Source organism: Tiliqua scincoides, chromosome 8 (assembly GCF_035046505.1).
Source record: "Tiliqua scincoides isolate rTilSci1 chromosome 8, rTilSci1.hap2, whole genome shotgun sequence".
NCBI classification, from domain to species: domain Eukaryota; kingdom Metazoa; phylum Chordata; class Lepidosauria; order Squamata; family Scincidae; genus Tiliqua; species Tiliqua scincoides.
The window spans coordinates 29,508,660-29,525,209 of record NC_089828.1 but is presented as its reverse complement, the minus strand read 5'-3'; the positions used below and the strand labels follow the sequence as shown (position 1 = coordinate 29,525,209).

General features: G+C 48.3%; 2 protein-coding genes across 5 annotated transcripts in view; one reads left to right on the top strand and one right to left on the bottom strand.

The window, feature by feature from the left end:
- EPS15L1 (epidermal growth factor receptor pathway substrate 15 like 1) overlaps positions 1-14,996 on the top strand; it is a 54,071-nt gene extending 39,075 nt beyond the window's left edge. For 2 of the 4 annotated variants that reach the window (XM_066636673.1, XM_066636672.1), the window contains one exon: positions 199-754. In XM_066636673.1, coding sequence (XP_066492770.1) covers positions 199-345 — 147 coding nt within the window. In that variant the 3' untranslated portion in view covers positions 346-754. Of the gene's footprint in view, positions 1-198; positions 755-14,786 lie in introns of those variants that run through there. The other 2 variants (XM_066636674.1, XM_066636675.1) reach the window with 2 other exon arrangements.
- KLF2 (KLF transcription factor 2) lies at positions 7,538-10,977 on the bottom strand. Its single transcript, XM_066635449.1, has 3 exons — positions 10,855-10,977; positions 9,023-9,959; positions 7,538-8,336 (listed from the first exon to the last, which is right to left on the bottom strand). The coding sequence occupies exons 1-3, from the start codon at positions 10,957-10,959 to the stop codon at positions 8,161-8,163; spliced, it is 1,218 nt and encodes a 405-aa protein (XP_066491546.1). The 5' UTR covers positions 10,960-10,977; the 3' UTR covers positions 7,538-8,160.
- Positions 14,997-16,550: the final 1,554 nt, after the last annotated feature.

Sequence of the window (16,550 nt, the reverse complement as noted above, 5' to 3'; positions counted from 1 at the left end):
TGCCAACATGGCAGCACTTCCCTTGCTTCCGGGTCTTTGTGACCAGATTTTTTGACTTGAATGAGGCAAAGAGAGTTTGTGGGGTGGGGGAAATTTCAAATGCCTGTCCCACGATGCACCGCATGCAAGGGCCACCTATAGTGACTATTGAGTTGTCTACCCCAGTCCATTAACTGAGTGTCCGTTTGTTATTTTTAGCTTGGCAATGAGGAGCAGCAGCTGGCGTGGGCCAAGCGGGAAAGCGAGAAAGCAGAGCAGGAGAGGCTGGCCCGGTTGCGAAGACAAGAGCAGGAAGACCTGGAGTTGGCCATTGCGCTCAGTAAGGCTGACATGCCGACTTCTTAAAGGCCATTGGCTGTCCGCCCACACGCCCCTGATGAACCGTTCCTTGGTACCAGTTCCTAGATCCTTGGTGGGGGGGGATTCTTTCTTTTTTTTGTCATGAAGTAAGTCCGATTGCCTAACAGGACCAAGTAGAGCAATCTGGGAGCTGCGCAAGGGATACAGATCTTTTTTTAACTGTTGGATAGACTTGCTGGACTGAAGTGATGGCTTGTCTAAGAAAACTTGCAGCCTTGATGCACTGACAGACAGGCCTGCTGTGCCCGTTGACGGAAAGCTGCCACACAAGTGTAAGCCTCCTGCTCCACCCATTTTCCCTGTGGCTATGTGTTGCCAAGACTGGTTTAGCATAAATTGACACTCATTCTGGAAACTGCCACTCCTGACTTTGAAAGACAGTCATGTTCATAAAGTGATCGCTTGGCTTTCATTTTGTCGTTACGTTTCCTTTAATTTCCTTTCCAGCAACTTTTAAACTCGTCCCATCAGAGTTCCAGAGAGTAAATGCTTTTCTACATGTTTCCTGCTTCCCTTACAAGAGAACCCCCTGGACATTTACAAGTGAGGGGCCTGGGCCTCACCTGGGCTCTGCCGCCACAGGTGACCGATGGCTCTTCCATATAAAATCATTCCGTTAATGCCAGGGAGAAAGATCAAGCCAAGCCTTTACCATGCTAGCAACATGTAGAGTAGAATCGCGTCACCACCTTGCCTTTTTCTAATGGATCATCTGGAGCGCTTCCCCCTTTGCACCCTGGAAAGGTGCAGGGTTTGTCTCTGCAAAATTTTAGAGCTCTTTCCGATTGTCCAGGTCAACTAACGGCTTTACTGTGCATTGTATCCTCAAAAGGGAGCAATCTGGTAAACCCACACTGATTCATAATGAAACCAGGGGAAACGGTGTACGTTGCGGCTAAGGGCAGGGCTGTGTGTATGCTTTACCTAAAAAAACAGCAAAAATATTTCTGCATCCTGGAAAGCCTCATGCAGCTTGTGTGCATTTGCATCTCTTGCTTTGTTGAAAAAGTGAGCAGAGAGGTGGGGTGGCGGGAAGGTAATAAGATTTGTTTTGTAGCAAGAGATGTGAAGGCAACAAACATGTTTGGAAAGCCACTTTCTGAGCTGTGACTGGTTCTTTTTTGCCTTTTCTAGCAGTTCCTGCTGGTTTTCCTACCAACACCTCTTCTACCTTGGACTCTGCTCCCAGATTGGCCAGGTGGGGCCTTGCCCATCCTGATGGCCCTCAGTGAATGAATCTGTGTGCGTATGTGTGAGAATCTTCTTGTCTGTCTGTTTGAGTTCTGGCTGTGTGACTCTGCACTGAGACTGCACCATCACTCTTGTGTTATGCGTGTGGCTGAGACAATTGGGGGAGACCCTCATTTGGGGGAATGTGTTCACACATTCTTGTGTGTCTTGCTGCTCATATTTTTTTTTCTTTTACGGTGTAGTCATTGCCCTTTTGCCCAGTTCACTCACTTTTAGCCTTATCTTTCCTGGCTTAGAAAGAGACACCTTAGTGTTGATTTCTAGAAAACTCAATGGGCTGTTGGTTGCCTCAGGGGAGGATGCTTGTGGCAGTAGAGCTTTGTCTACAGACTGCAAAGGTCATTTGATCTTCCATGCTGATCCTTACTGGAGGTCCTTCCCCAGATATGGACTAGTGATGCTTCTTCTCCTGCTGGCTTGGCTAGAGTGTGCTCTCCCACAATCAGGCAGGGAAAGAATGCTCCTAGCCAATGGAGAAGAGGTTACTGCATTTGGTTGGGTGCTGCTGATTCCCTCCCATAGGTCATTCTTGTGTAGTTCTCTGCCACCCCCGCTTCTATTGCCCCTTTATTAGTGGTTTCCAAGCAGGCACTCTCCCTCCACTCCTGCGGATCCAGAAGGTGCTAGAAGAGATGCTAGCCTGTGATGTGGGATATACACCTCCTTCTGTTTCCTGCCTCATCCTCATCTGCCTTGCACCTCTTTCTCTCTCCTGTGTTCTTGGAGTGTCTTGTGTTTTTTTTTCTTTCCTTTCTTGTGTCTGGTGCCACTTTTTCCTGCTGCTCTGAAAGGAGTGAGCTGGCTCCCCAGATCTGATGCTGCCTGTCAACTTGGGTGCCTTGGCATTGGGCTGAGGACTTTCTGCCATGTTCCTCAGCCACCTTGCGTGCCACAGAGTCTGCTGTTCACTCTTGAAATGGTTGGGAGCTTCCTGTGGATTTCTGTGCTACTTTTGGTATTGTCTAGTGGACACTGCTGTCCTCCTTTCTTCTCTGGTCTCCTGGACTTATTCCCCTCACTTCTGACTGCAGGATCATCATTCCCCCTTCAAGCTGACCAGGCTGTTCTGCTGCTTGTCCTTCAGAAATACCCTCTCCTGCCTCAGAGCCCAGGGAGCAAGAGCCCCGGGACCTTCTTTCAAATTCACCACCATTAGCTTGAACAGTATTACTCCTTGAAGTGGAATCTTGGGCCATTGTTTCAGGTCTTAGTGCCAGCAGCTGTTTCAGAGAGAGAAATGGACAGGCCCATCACTTGGGACTGAGCTCCTCCTTGTCATGGAAGAGTCTGTTGCTGCTGTTGTCTGTAGAGTCTGTTGCTGCTGTAGCCTGCACTTGGGTGCCTCCATGCTGGCCAAAAGTGGCTCTAGACCCCCAAGGAGAAATCCAACTGGTCATGGGGAGAAAGAAGCACTCCAGCATTTCCTCTTATCTCCTAGATGCTGAGATTCTAAGCACAGACGTTTGGTTCCCCTTCAGGCTGCTGGGCTGAGAAGCAAAACAGAATGTTCAGAAGTTTGTAAAGGAAAATTTTTTTTTACATATGTTATGTATATAATTTGTATTGTACACATTTCTCTCTCTCTCTCTCTCCCCTCATGCCCATCTGTATATACAGGATAGTGGACTTCCTCTTGCCTTGTTTGTGGCTAGCTGTTATGGAATGTAATTATATGTTGTACATAACAGAAACAGTGTATAGTTTGTGTGTATATATTTAGTACATAGATCTGGAAATGAAAGAGTGACACTGGTGGTTAGAATTTCAGAATCTCCTTGCAAAAGGCAGCTGATCGTTGCCTTACTGTGAGTTTTCAGAGACAGCTTGAGGCAGGAGAGAGCTGAAGTTCTCCATCAGAGCCCACAGTGCTTTTGCGATACAGAAATGCATGTTTCTGGAGACTGAGCAACCTCTCTGTGGTTGCTGTCTGTGTAGCTACTGTTGTGGTGTTCATGATCCTGCCTTGGCTGGCTTCATTTAAACTTTCTGTGTTTCCCTCTTTTTAGCACAGGGTGCTTTAGGGTGGGAAGAGTTCTACCTTTTGCATATAAGAAAAGCCCTTGGTGTCCCAAAGCATGGAACAGTCCCAGAAATTCTTCTAGGAACTAGGAGGGTGGAGGAGGATTACCACCACTTGAGGGACTTGCTAATTTGCCTCCTATATCAAGAGAGGCACTCTGCAGCAATGAGGCTCTTGCAACTCATTTCCTCTATACATCCTCTTCCCATCCACAGTCTTGTGCAGATGCAGACACTTTCCCGTTGGCATGACGGTAACTCTAGATTTCTGTTGCAAAGGCTTCATCAACTTGGGTGAAGCAGAAGTTGCCCCAGCTACTGCTTGTCCTGATAAAGGGAGTTCAAGCACCTGTGTCATGGTCACTGGAGCTGCTGTGGGATTCTTCTCACCACCACTCCCAAATTCTTGGGCCTGTGTCCTTTACAGGGTGCCCTTCACCTTCCCTTCATGAACATGTCTTGCTGTTGTCTGTCCCAGGTACCCCTCAGTTTTGTGTCCTGTTCAGAGGCAACTCTTCATTTTTTAAGGGAGGGCTCAGCTCTTTGGGCTGCTCTAGAAACCACCCCTGTTACTACCACCCCATCCACTACACAGATCTTTCTGCTTGCAGATGTGACTTCTTGTCCTTCTGGCTTGAGCCAGAAGTCTGTCTTCCACATGAGGTTGGGGCTCATTCCTTGTTTCTGTTCTTGTTTCCTTGTTCAGTGCTACTGTTGCAAAATTTCTTCTCGCTGTCTTCTCACGGGTGTATGGTGTTTTTTAATCTGTGTCAAAATAGCTTGTCCATCAGGGAAACCCTACTGTGTCTATAGCCTATTCCTACTCTTTATTTGTTACTTTGAAATTGGGCAATGTTTTTTCGACTGCCTCTTGTATACCCAAACAAATGCTTTCACTCCTTGCTGGAGGAGATGCGTTCTCCAGCTGTTTTTTAACCCCAATAGAAATGCAAGATGTCCTTCTCTTCTTTTAAAGAGGTGAATAATAGGGTCACCTCTCAACCTTTCTTTCCTCTTTGGTTTCCGCCCTCTCTGATTTTTAAATGCAAATGTCGTGAATAAAGGAAAGGCAAGGTAACCTGAAAAGGGAGCTTCAGAAGTGGTTGGTGTCTATAGGTGGATGGGGGAGGAGGGAAAGGAGACATCTACTGCTCAAAGGGAAGAAGTCGAGCAAGTCCTTTGGCTTCCAGCCTTGGTACCCCTGCTATGATGGTGGAAAGAGGCAGGCTTACCCAAGAGAAAACCTGACTAATGTATCCAAATATGTACATTACTGTATCTATATTTATCCTTGAAATACCATATAATGGAATTGTTGGGGGGGGGAGAAGGAAGTTAGGGGGTGTTGGATTTTACCCCATGCTCTGTGTTTATTGTTTAATATAAGAGAAATGTTATTGTTTTAATATAATAAATGAACAAAGTTACTTATTTTGGAGCTTTTGGAAATGGAAGATGATTCTTTTTGGTCAAACCAGCTTGTGTTTCTGTCCTCACGTGTTTATTTTTTCCTGGGTCTGGCTGCTCTTGCCCAGAGCACTCTCAGTATCTCTTTCCCTTGCACAAACTGCCTGCAAGAGAACTTGGCCAGAAGGTTCCAAGGGGACAGGGAGAAGAGCCATGCTGTTGGACACAGACAACAAGAAAGGCATCCAATCATGCCACCTTGCCTTGAGTCAGGCCTTTGGCACACAAAATCTTGCTGACTGTACTCTCCCATAGGCAGCAGCTCTTCAGGATCTCAGGAAGAGGGTCCTTTTCCATAACTGAAGATGTCAGAGATTGAATCTGCATGTTTGTGCTCCATAGTTGAGCTTTGGGCCATCCCCCTGCTGTGTGTTCCCTATTTGCAATCCTAACCACACTTTCCTGAGACTAAGCCCCATTGAACAAAATAGGACTTACTTCTGAGTAGACCTGGTTAGGATCGTGCCCTCATAGTTAATATTTTGAGCATCAAGGAGGCCTTCCAAAGGCTCAGTGGCTCAAAATAGATCTGACTCAACCTTTGGACCCTCAGCTGTGAGAGGATGGAATAAATTGGTCCAGGGAACTGACTCCCATATCTTTGATTTTGGAAGTTGATGAAAATCACTACCTTTCAGGGGCTATGTTGAAAAGACTCCACTGTCCAATTAACTCTTTAGTGTTAGCTGTAAATTAAGTTAAGGAGCACACACCTGGTTTTGGTTGTACGAGTCCCTTGTTCTTTCTTTTGCAGGCCCTTTCAGGCTGATGGCACAGAGGGGTCTAAATGTGGGGGAAGGAGGTGGAGCCTGGGGCTGGGGAACTTGCTCCAATCAAGGAAGCATCCTTCAAGTGGTTCCATTTAATGAGAACAACAATCCTCTGGTGCTCTCGTAACACATGACACTTGTTACACCACAGTTTTTACCCATAATTTTCCATCTTCTGATGAATTGGGGGCCTGTGGCTGAGGAAGGAGGAGGAAATAGCTGAACCAATTGCAACAATCTCTGCGATCATTTTAGTACATCCTCTGTTTCTGGAATAATATTGTGCAATGGTTTCGGGTGAATCTGACCTTCCCTGCAATATGGAAACAGCCCCCCCAACCCACAAGGGATGTTTCACTGTCAGAGCATAATCTGCAGCTGCTGTTTGCAGGAGGGAAATTGCTTTTGCTGATACCTTCAAGAAATGATAGAATTTCTCTTTTCATGAAAGGACAGTTATTTCTGCCATGACTTTAAATAGCTCCCCAGTCATTTTCTTCAAGGGTGTAATTGAGGTACTAATTTTGGAAACCTAGCACAGAGAGCGCGCCCTTCCATGCAAATCTTCAAACATGTTTCCTTTTTCTCCTCTTGCCAATTAACCACTTGAAGGGGTGGTGGGGAGTGGCCAAGTATAGCTGAGTGTAGTGATGTATATTTACGAGGGGCTGTGGCTTAGGCGAGCAGCTGCTTTGCATGCAGAGCAGCCCAGGTTCAATTCTCAGCAGCATCTCCAGAGAGGGCTGAGAAAGACCTTGCCCAAAAGCAGGAGAGCTGTAGCAGTCAGTGGAGAACTGTAGACCAAGAATCTGAGGCAACAGACAGCAGCATTCTGTATCCCATCTTTCCAATTCTAAGCTGACTCAAGGCAGCTGTTTAAAATACCCTGTCCCAAATCACTCACAAAAAGTGAGGGAGGTCTTGCAAATCACACACCCATCCTTCTCACTTTGTTCCTCCTTGCCTGGTAGGACATCTCATCAGATGCCTACGAGGGAGGGGGAAGCCAACCAAGCTATGCACTTTCCTTGCTACTGATGATTCTGTAGGATTTTTTCCTCCTTGTAAGCAACAAAAAAGATTCTTCCTAAGCAAATCTTAATGGCTGCACAGAAAAACTGGGTATGGAAGCTGCATAGGGCTGTGCTCTTGAAACTTACTACTATAACTGCAAACAGCAGCTAGGTGCCGTTCAGTTTTAGGAATGAATCATAGCTGTCTACTCCCTTGAGAGACCTTTGCCTCCATACAAAGGTTGACCTGTCTTCTTGTGCTTGGTCCAGAGCGCATGAAAGCAGTAGTCCCAGGAAGACTGGGTACAGGTCTTAAAATAAGACTCCATAATTACTGAAATGCAGTGTTTACATTTATAGGTTAAAAAAACCCAACACCCACAGCCTGACTGCTGGCACAGCTGCAGCTGCATCTGGAAGAGATTTATGGGTGCTACTAAAAAAGGATCTCGCCTAAACTAAAAATGAGACTCAAATTATAGCTTTGGTTGCTTTTGAACTGAAGAGCTGTTTTGGGTACCAAATCATGGCCTGTGGTCTGCCTATTTCTTGCCGACGGAAAGCCTTGAGGAGTGCAAGGACACTTCGGGGTAGGCCTGCTTAATAGCCTCATGTAAATTCAGACCTTTGCAGCAAGGGATTTTAAAGAAAGAAACATCAGCCAAAGTTGGTTTATTTTAGAAAATCCTGTTAAAATATATTTTTATAAAAGAGGAATAGGCAAAATACCTATTTTGTCTCCCATCTGCATAATCCCAATGCTTTGGTATAAAATTATTTACAATATTTATATATATATATAAAAAACAAGTTTTAAGTTTCTTTACAAGACCTCAAGCCCTGTAGTCCTAGTGTAGGTCACAGCAGCTGTGAGCATGTTACACGAGTCAGGTGTGGCCACCAGGGTCCTTCTGAGAGCCCTTCTGCTCAGTCAGAAAATAAGGACATTTTTTTGGCTATGGTGACCCTCACCTCTCCCCATCCCGCGCACAGTCTCATACAAAATGCTACCATACAGCTTATGTTCTGGGCAATCATAAAGACCATAGTTACAGCTGTCTAGCCCTTTGTCATGGTTGCTCGCTCAGTCCCATAAATAAGCCCCGTTCTCTCCCAGGAGGCAGAACGGCCGTCAACTTTGGAAGCCTCTTCAGGAAGCGCCGGGTTCAGCAGCCTCCTCGAGTCAGTGCCCATCCTCAGCCTCTCTCCCATGGACGTAGTACCAGCTACAAGATCCCAAAAGAAGTGTTCTGGCAAGTCCTTGGCTTCACCTGGGTGGGCTACATGTGCCTCTTCATGTGCAGGGCTAGGTGATCGGAGCGGGAGAAGGCGCGGTCGCACAGGTGGCACTGAAAAGGACGGTGCCCTGTGTGCTTTCTGTAATGGCGTGTCAATTCATCGGACCGGGCAAACTTCCAGCCACACCCATCCCAGTTGCAGTGATAGGGCTTCTCACCTGTTTAAGGGGGGAGGGAAAGAAAAATCAGCATTTTATTGTGCCAAGACAGGAGCATGCAAGCACATTGCTGCCACCCCTGCTGCAACCCAAGACACAGGAACCATCTTTCTTGAGATGGAAGGCATTCTAGGAAGGAGATGCTATCAAACAAACTCTCTTCCATGCAAACAAAAAACCACCCTGTTGCTAGAGAGCATCTCCTAGCTGCAATGAAGCTACTTCAGAGCTTAGTTCTGAACAGACACAGCCTAGCCTTGTCCAGGGGGCTTAGCACCACCTTAAGTCAAATATAATTGATACAGCCAATAGCCGCTTGCTTAAATAGCAGTTACCTACTTTGATAAAAGGTCACACAAATGGAGAAAAAATCCATTCCACTCCAACTCCCCAAGAGTCCCCCCTGGAATTAATCCTCAGTGCACCTTGATGCTTCAACCATTTCTGCCCAACACTGCATTTTGCAACAGGGACCAAATGTGTACACCTGTGGCTGGGTAGAAATGGGTTAAATGGTATGAGTGTCACTAAGTGGGTGCTGTCTGGGTGCAGAAGGAGCAGGTGTTTCTCATCCTGTGATTGACCCACAATCACAGCTGGACCTCTTTTGGGCCGTTCCTCCCTCTCCACCCACTCACCCACCCACCTGGCATACAAGTCCCTTGCCACCACCAGGGGGCACTTACCTGTGTGGGTCCGCAGGTGTGCCTTCAAGTGGGAACTCTTCGTGTAGGTCTTCCCACAGCCAGTATAAGAGCAGGTGTGGGTGGCAGTCCGTTTGCGGGGCCAGGAGCGACGGCCTCTCTTGGGTTTAGCCTCTAACAGCTCCAGGGGTGAGGACGGAGGAGTTAGCATGCCCCTTGGGGCAGAGGCCTGGCAGGAAGGGAGGCTGTCATCAAAGAGGCTGAACTGTGAAGAGCTCTGATACTGGAGATGGCTTTGATGGTGGGGAGGGAAGCCTGTGGGAGGGTGGTAGGTCTGTGGGAGTGGCATGGCAGGTGAGGAGCACAACAGCTGTCCTTGACATTCTGCCACCATGAGGTCATCAGGGCTCAGAGGGGGTGTGTCTGCCCCAGGGATCTGGGGAGACCCAGACATCATGCAGGGGGGGCTGCCTTCTTGCTTGATCTTGGAGCAGGCCTGAGGTACTAGCCCCACCAAGGGCCCGTAACTGTCCACATCTGGTTCCGGCTTAATGCTGTCCACAAAATGTTGTGCCCCAAAGCCAGAGGCTGACACAAAGAATCGTCCATGGATGTTGCCTCCACTGGGCAGGCAGTAGTTCGCATCCATCTCAGGGCCAGCAAGGTCCGTCATGAGAGCAGAGCTGTAAGGAGGGGGGCTGCCCTGCTCCAATGGATTGTAGCATCCAGGTGATGGACTTGTCCCATAAAAGCTGTCCACTGGAGTTGCAGAATAGTCACCTCGGGGAGTGAAGGGACCACCGTCTGTGGTCTCGTTGCCCATGGCCGTGGTGTCTGTGCCCATGGAGAGGATCAGATCCAAAACATTGTTAAGATCGTCATCATCCTTGTGGGGGCTGAGGGGATCCAGCCCTAGTCTCCCTGTCGGCATGGGGCAGTGGCTTGGGAGAAGCTTGGCCTCCAGGCTACAGGTCCATCGCTAAGGAAGCAGAAAAGGTGCTGTTAGCAAACAGGCCCAGGTAAACTAGAATTTGGGGTACAGCCTCACTAGGTAGACTAGACTCACTAGGTGGGCTTGGTTTGGAGAACGGAGAGGGGACTGCCTGAAGTCAAACACCTGCTCATCTGGCTTGGGACAACCCACTCCTTAGGCTCTGTAAATGCAATGGGATGCAGGGAGGGGGACTGCCCTCTCTCCAAGTGATGCTCCCCATGCAGGGAGAGCCAAAGAATAACTGTCTTGCCATATGGGGATGATGAACTTTACTTACCCCCTTTACAGGTAGGTGAGAAACCCCTATACTCACTCCCAGCCACTCCCATTCAGGTACACTACAGTGTGGACTGGGAAGGGTTAAAACAATTCAATGAGTACTGAATGAGTAAATGAGGACAAAGCAAGAGAGAAAATATGCAGTACATTTAATAATAATAATTAAAAAACACATGCAAATATGAGAAGAGCCCTAGTGGAGTGAAAGCTGATAGTGCATTCACAGCCCAATCCTATGGATGCCTACTCTGAAGCCCCATTATAGGTAAGGGGGCTTACTCCCAGGTAAGTGTGGATAGGGTTGCAGCCTTAGAGCCAAATCCTATGTGTGTCTACTCAGAAATAAGTCCCATTACGGTCAATGGGGCTTACTCCTAGGAAAGTGTGGTTAGGATTGTAGCCTCTCTCAGCAGTGTCTCACTTACACCCAGGTAAAGGTGCATCGCAGTGCAGACGGAAGGTCAAGGCGGAAAGGGGCACGCTCTGCCCTTTTCCATGGAAAGCGAGAGTGCACCCGAGCATGTGCAGAGTGGCTTTCCTCGTAGCTCAACCACTGAGCCCAGCGACCCACCCCGGTGCCCAGCTCCCTGGCGGCACTCACTTGGTGGTGGAAGGGGGGCGCCGGTGCAGGCGGTGCGTGGCTGTCCTTGCAGAAAGAGGCGAAGGAGGGCAGGATCGGGGCCGGGGGGCCGCTCAGCAGCGCCATCGCGGACTCGCTTCGGGGTGGATTGGCCCGGCTCCTGCCGGCCGCGCAGCTTTTAAGAAGCGCCCGGCGAGAAGGCAAGCCAATGGGCTGCAGCGCAGGAAGCGCGTCGAGTCCGACGGCCGGGAGGGGGAGCCGCACCGAGGCGATGGAGCGCTGCTGCTGCTGCTCTGCCCGGACGGGCCGGGCCTAAATTTAGCCCCGCTATAAAAGGACGGCGGGCAGGAGGAGGAGGAGGAGAAGGAGCTGTGGACGCTGCTGCTCCGCTGGCCGGCCGAGGCTCCGCACTGCAGTGGCGTAGCTGGAGGGGGTGCGAGGCACTAAGTTTTGCAGGGAGCCTCACCGCAGCCTGCAAGCAGCCCCTCCATTCCGGGCGGGAGGAAGCCTCCGTTTTGCCTCCCCCCGCGCCCGGAATGGAGGGGGGTTGCACCCCCTCCAGCTACGCCCTTCTTGCACGTTGTGGTGATGCTCCCTGTAAATTTAGTGCCTCGCACCCCCTCCAGCTACGCTACTGCTTGCACGCTGCGGTGAGGCTTCCTGCAAATTTAGTGCCTCGCACCCCCTCCAGCTACGCCACTGCTTGCACGCTGCGGTTAGGGTCCCTGCAAACTTAGTGCCTTGCACCCCCTCCAGCTACGCCACTGCCACAGAGCTCTGTGCACCTGGATCCTGGCTTGCCCCCTCTGGGGATCTTGATTGCACAGTTGGGGAAGACAGAAGGAAGGGTTTGAGGTGACAATCCTATGCATACTTTCCTGGGAGTAAGCCCCCATTGAAGGCAATGGGACTTATTTCCGAATAGACCTGCCTAGGATTGGGCTGTGAAGGTGCAGAATAGCAGAGGAGGGAGGTGCTCTGCACGTTCTCAGAGGCAGTCGCGTCTGACCTCTTGGAGCGTTGGCAAAGGTCTTTGGAGCTGGTTTTCGCTGCAGCCCCCACGCAACTCTGGGACCTCTTTGCAAGGCCAAGATAAAAGATAGCTTCTAGGCATGTGCAGAGTGTTTTCCCCCTTCTCACTCACCTAGGTTCAGGAAAGGCAGATGCTATGGCTGATGGACAAGATGCTATTCATTCACACACACCCCCTTTACAACCTGCTTGTTACCAAAGAAATGGCTCTTCTCATGCTCCTTGAGCAATTCAGGTTAGAAATCAGACCAGCCATTTTCAATCATTTTCATCTCATGGCACACTGACAAGGTGCTGAAATTGTCGGGGCACACCATCAATTTTTTGACAATTGTTAAGGCACACCATGCTGCTGGTGAGGGGCCCACATCCCCCAATGGTTCTACTAACAAATGACCCTCCCCCAAACTTCTGTGGCATATTCCTGGCACACCAATGTCTGCACACTGGTTGAAAATAGCTGATTGAGATTAACGAATCTGGATCCGGTATCCAGAACCTGGTCTTGCGTTTGAGAACCAGGCAGAGGCCAATTGTGCAGTCTAAAGGTTCTGGCTGTGGTTCTGCTGGCACTTACTTGCAGCGTCTGGACTGTCCGCTGGCATGTGCAGGCCCTAGAATATGGGAAGGACTCAAGTGTCTCTCAGCATGTGCGGTGCACCTTGCCTACAGGGTAAATAATAAAACAATATATATCAATATTTATATACCGCCTTTCTCTGGTTTTTTAGATAGCATTCAAGAAGGTTTTCATGGGCAGACTTAGAATGCAGTCCTAGCCAACTTTCCAGCACTGGCATAGTGGTGCCAGTGGGGCATATGCTGCATCCTGCAGTTGGGGGGGCAGTCACAGAGGCCTCCTCAAGGTAAGGCAATGTTGGTTCCCTTACCTCAGAGTTGCATTGTGTTTACCTCGGTGCTGGAAAGTTGGTTAGGATTGCACCCTAAGTCTACCTATGTAAACCAGCTTGAATGGGGTTTTTAGAATATGTTCTGTGGAAGACTCACAAAACCCTCAGTCACCAGATGTGCCTTCAAGGTGTAGGTTATCTCTTCTGCCATCAAGTGTGCCATCAAGCTTCAGCAGGCATCCTACACATCTCCATCACTTCAACATTACAAACAGAATGGGGAAGGGGCCTACTAAGAACTAGAATTTCAAGGAGAGGGGCTGGAGAAGGTCTGTCTCTCCCCCCCCCCACTCTTAAGATGGCCCAATTAAACTAGACACCCCCAGCCTAATTTTATTGTTTTCAAGCTCCCACAAGCAAACAAACTTGATTAGTTCAAACTGGAGTGATAGGTACACAGAAACTGGGGGTGGGGGGGGGGAGAATTCTAAATAAAGCACTGTGATACCTTTATTAGGACCAACCAAAATGTCACAAAAGTAGTGAGCAAGACCTCTTCATCCACAACTTGTCTGTGAGTGAAAAAAAAACATAAGGTGGGGGAGACAAATTTGGGCATGATGGAAGAGCCCCAAGTTTGTAAAAGTCATAAGACGGAGGACAGAAGGTTCTATTTGACCCTATTAGATACAAAAGCAATTGCAAGTTGCATTGACGGGACAAAGAAGCAAGAGTCGACCCCTCCTTGTGAAATAGCCGATAACATTTAGTGGTTTTGGGGAGCTTTGAGTGGAGAATGAAGAATGAAGTGAACTAGGCAGGTTGCCAGACACCTAAATTCAGAACTTGGGAATTTGTAGCCATGATGAGATTTGAGTCACAGATTTTCTGTCCAGCAGCTCACACTTGTCAGCATTAAACCAGGCGCAATGGCAGCTGTTCCATCTGTACAGAGACACAGTGGTACAGACAGTGGTCAGAGTGTTGAACTGAGACCAGGAAGTCCTGCGTTCCAATCCCCTCTGTACTGTGAGGTTCACTGAGTAGCCTCAGGCCTGTCACATGCTCCCTCTCAGCTTAGCCTGGTTCACAGGGTTGTTGTGAAGTTAAGTGGGCAGGTGGGAAAGAACCTTGTAACCCACTCTGAGCTCATCAGAATACTTTGGAGCTAGATGGAGGAGAAGAATGCTCTTGCAGAGGCCTCTGCACCCATGCATCCCACTTACTTTTAAAATGGAACCCAACCTCTCTTTCTGTGTGTTGTTGGGGCAGCTCCATGATTTAAACACTCCAAAGAGCTGCCATCATGCCTTTGTTTGGTCCCAAGTCCAGCAAAATCCAAAAATTGCTTCCTAAGTAGATAGATTGCTACAGCTCCTTTGACACCATGTGGTAGAAACGACAAACCTAGGTACTGAGAGCCTCTTCTCTGTATCAGGGACGTGCAGTGGGTGGGGAGGCAGGTGAGCACATGGATTGTGGGTGCTTGGGCACCTCACATGGCAGCAGTGCTTTTCAAAGGACTCTGGTGGGGAGGCTCTGCCGCACCTGCCTCCCCACCCACTACACATCCTTGCTCTGTATGTGCGAATCAGGCACAAATGAGCAGTCACTTGAGTCTGGCCTCTCACTTCCATGGCTTCTGCTGCTCCCGCAATTGGAAAGGCTAAATGATAGACACCTCCGATTTATTTATTTATTTATTTGTGGTACTTCTAGCCTGCCTTTCTCTCCCCCCTCCCAGTGACTCAAGGTAAATTAAATGACATCTATTTGCACTGTTGCAGCCACCTTCCTCTGAGGAAACTTTTGCTCCTGGGGCAAATCCTTTTGAACTCCCGCAAGTGATTCTTGCAGCAAGCTGACATAATGCATGTTTAGAGGCTGTGTTGCAAAAGATCAGGGGCCAAGCAATAGCAGCTGGCTCCCTTCAGGCAGATGTGCTTGGTAACACAGTACACAAAGTGAGGTGAGTCATGCCTTTGTAATGTCACACTTGTGTAATCTCTCTCTCTCTCTCTCTCTCTCTCTCTCTCTCTCTCTGTTCATGAACAACCCTCCTCCACCAAGGAAACACTGTCAAGCCTTTTGCTGCTGCTGTGTGACTCAGCCAAGGCGCCCATCCCTCTCTGGATGAGGAGAGAGTTCCCCCAAAGGTCTCCTCAAGTGTGGCAACATCATTGCATCTTCATGGCTACAGACAAATATTTTTGTGATCCTCACATTACACAGCTCCATGTGCAGTCCCAGCCAGGCAATCCTTGCTGGCGCTCGTCCATCATCCTACCAAACCCGCCTTTGCGAAGCTTTGCTAGGGTTGGGTTGACATCTGAATTGGCAAGCCAGAGCTGTGGCTGTTGCTCCTCCTCCTGACATACCTAGAGATGTGGAGGCAGAAAACGAAAGCAGGCGACAGCTCAAATGTTGATTGTTCAAGAACATTGCTGGATTAGGCCAAAGGGGATCTATCTAGCCCAGCATCTTGCCTCCCAAAATGGCCAAGCAGATGCTCCATTGGCAAGCCCAGAAACAAAGCATGAAGGCAATAGCTCACCCCTGTCATTTGTCCCATTTATCGGACTATGCAGAGGTAGACTGCCTCTGAACATGGGGGTTTCATTTAATCACTGTGACTGTTTGATAGAACTGTCTTCCTCTATGAATTTGCCTGACCTTTTCAAAAGTCCTCTAAGCCAGCAGCTACCACCACAGAGGCAGTAAATTTCATATATTAATTCTGCATTGTGTGAAGGACTTCATTTACTGTCCTGAATCTATGGCCCATCAATTTAACAGGGTGACACGTACCCCTCAAGTCCTAGTCTTATAGGAGAGAGAGAACAGAAAATATTTTGGAAGTTCAAATTGTGATGAGCATTTGAAAAAACAGCACAAATGACTGATCAGCATTATGCTTGAATTGTCATTGCATCTAAGGAAAAGGCTGGTTCGTTGCTGCCCTTAGGTTAAGCATATCATGTGCTTGGGTGATTGATGCTCTCTTTTCTGCACCTGCTGTAGCCAGCAGGTGATTTGCCAAGTTCAGCGCTGGGGCAGGGCTGTAACACCTTGACCAGCCATTGCTTATAAAAAACTCTCCTGGCCATCAGTAGCAAGGCAGGGTCAAGGACAGCTCCCGGCACATCCAGAGGGAAGAGTGAAAAGCTGAATTTAGATTGAAGTCAGTACAGGATCAAGCCTCATTTGAACAATTGTTAATTGTCTGGGTTGCAGTTAAGGACTCAAATCACCTTGAACAAAATCAGATCTCTGCCAGCACTGAGTTCTGACACACAGAAGCACAGTGAAAATATCCTAAAGATTGAAAAATAATATCCCTGCGTCGCAACAACCATGTTGACGGTGCCCAAAAAGACACCTTTTAAAGTGGTATCCTCTTATGTATAGCAGGGGAAGAGCAATTGTTCTTCTTCAACCCAGCCTGGTGCCTTTTCTGGTGTCCCTCTGCATCTTTTTAAGACTGTGAGCTCTTTAAGGACAGATAGCTCTTTATTAATTATCTGTGTAAACCCCTTTGTGAAATACTTTTTGTTGAAAAGTTTTATACAAGTATTCTTAATAATAATTGTAATACGATTGCCGCATCAAGAGCATGGAGCATGCTCCTCAAAGAGGTTCATGTGTCCACCACTTCACTGTTGACTTTTCATTGTGTGGCCCAGATTTGGCTTGCTTAAGGGGATCTGGATTTTTGGCTCTTGTGACTGTTTCTGGTTTTGTCATCATTCTGTTTGTTTTTCCAGAGAAAGGTGGGGTATAAATATTTTCAGAAAGAAAAGAAAAAAAATTCCCCCAAAGGCAAAATAGGGACAA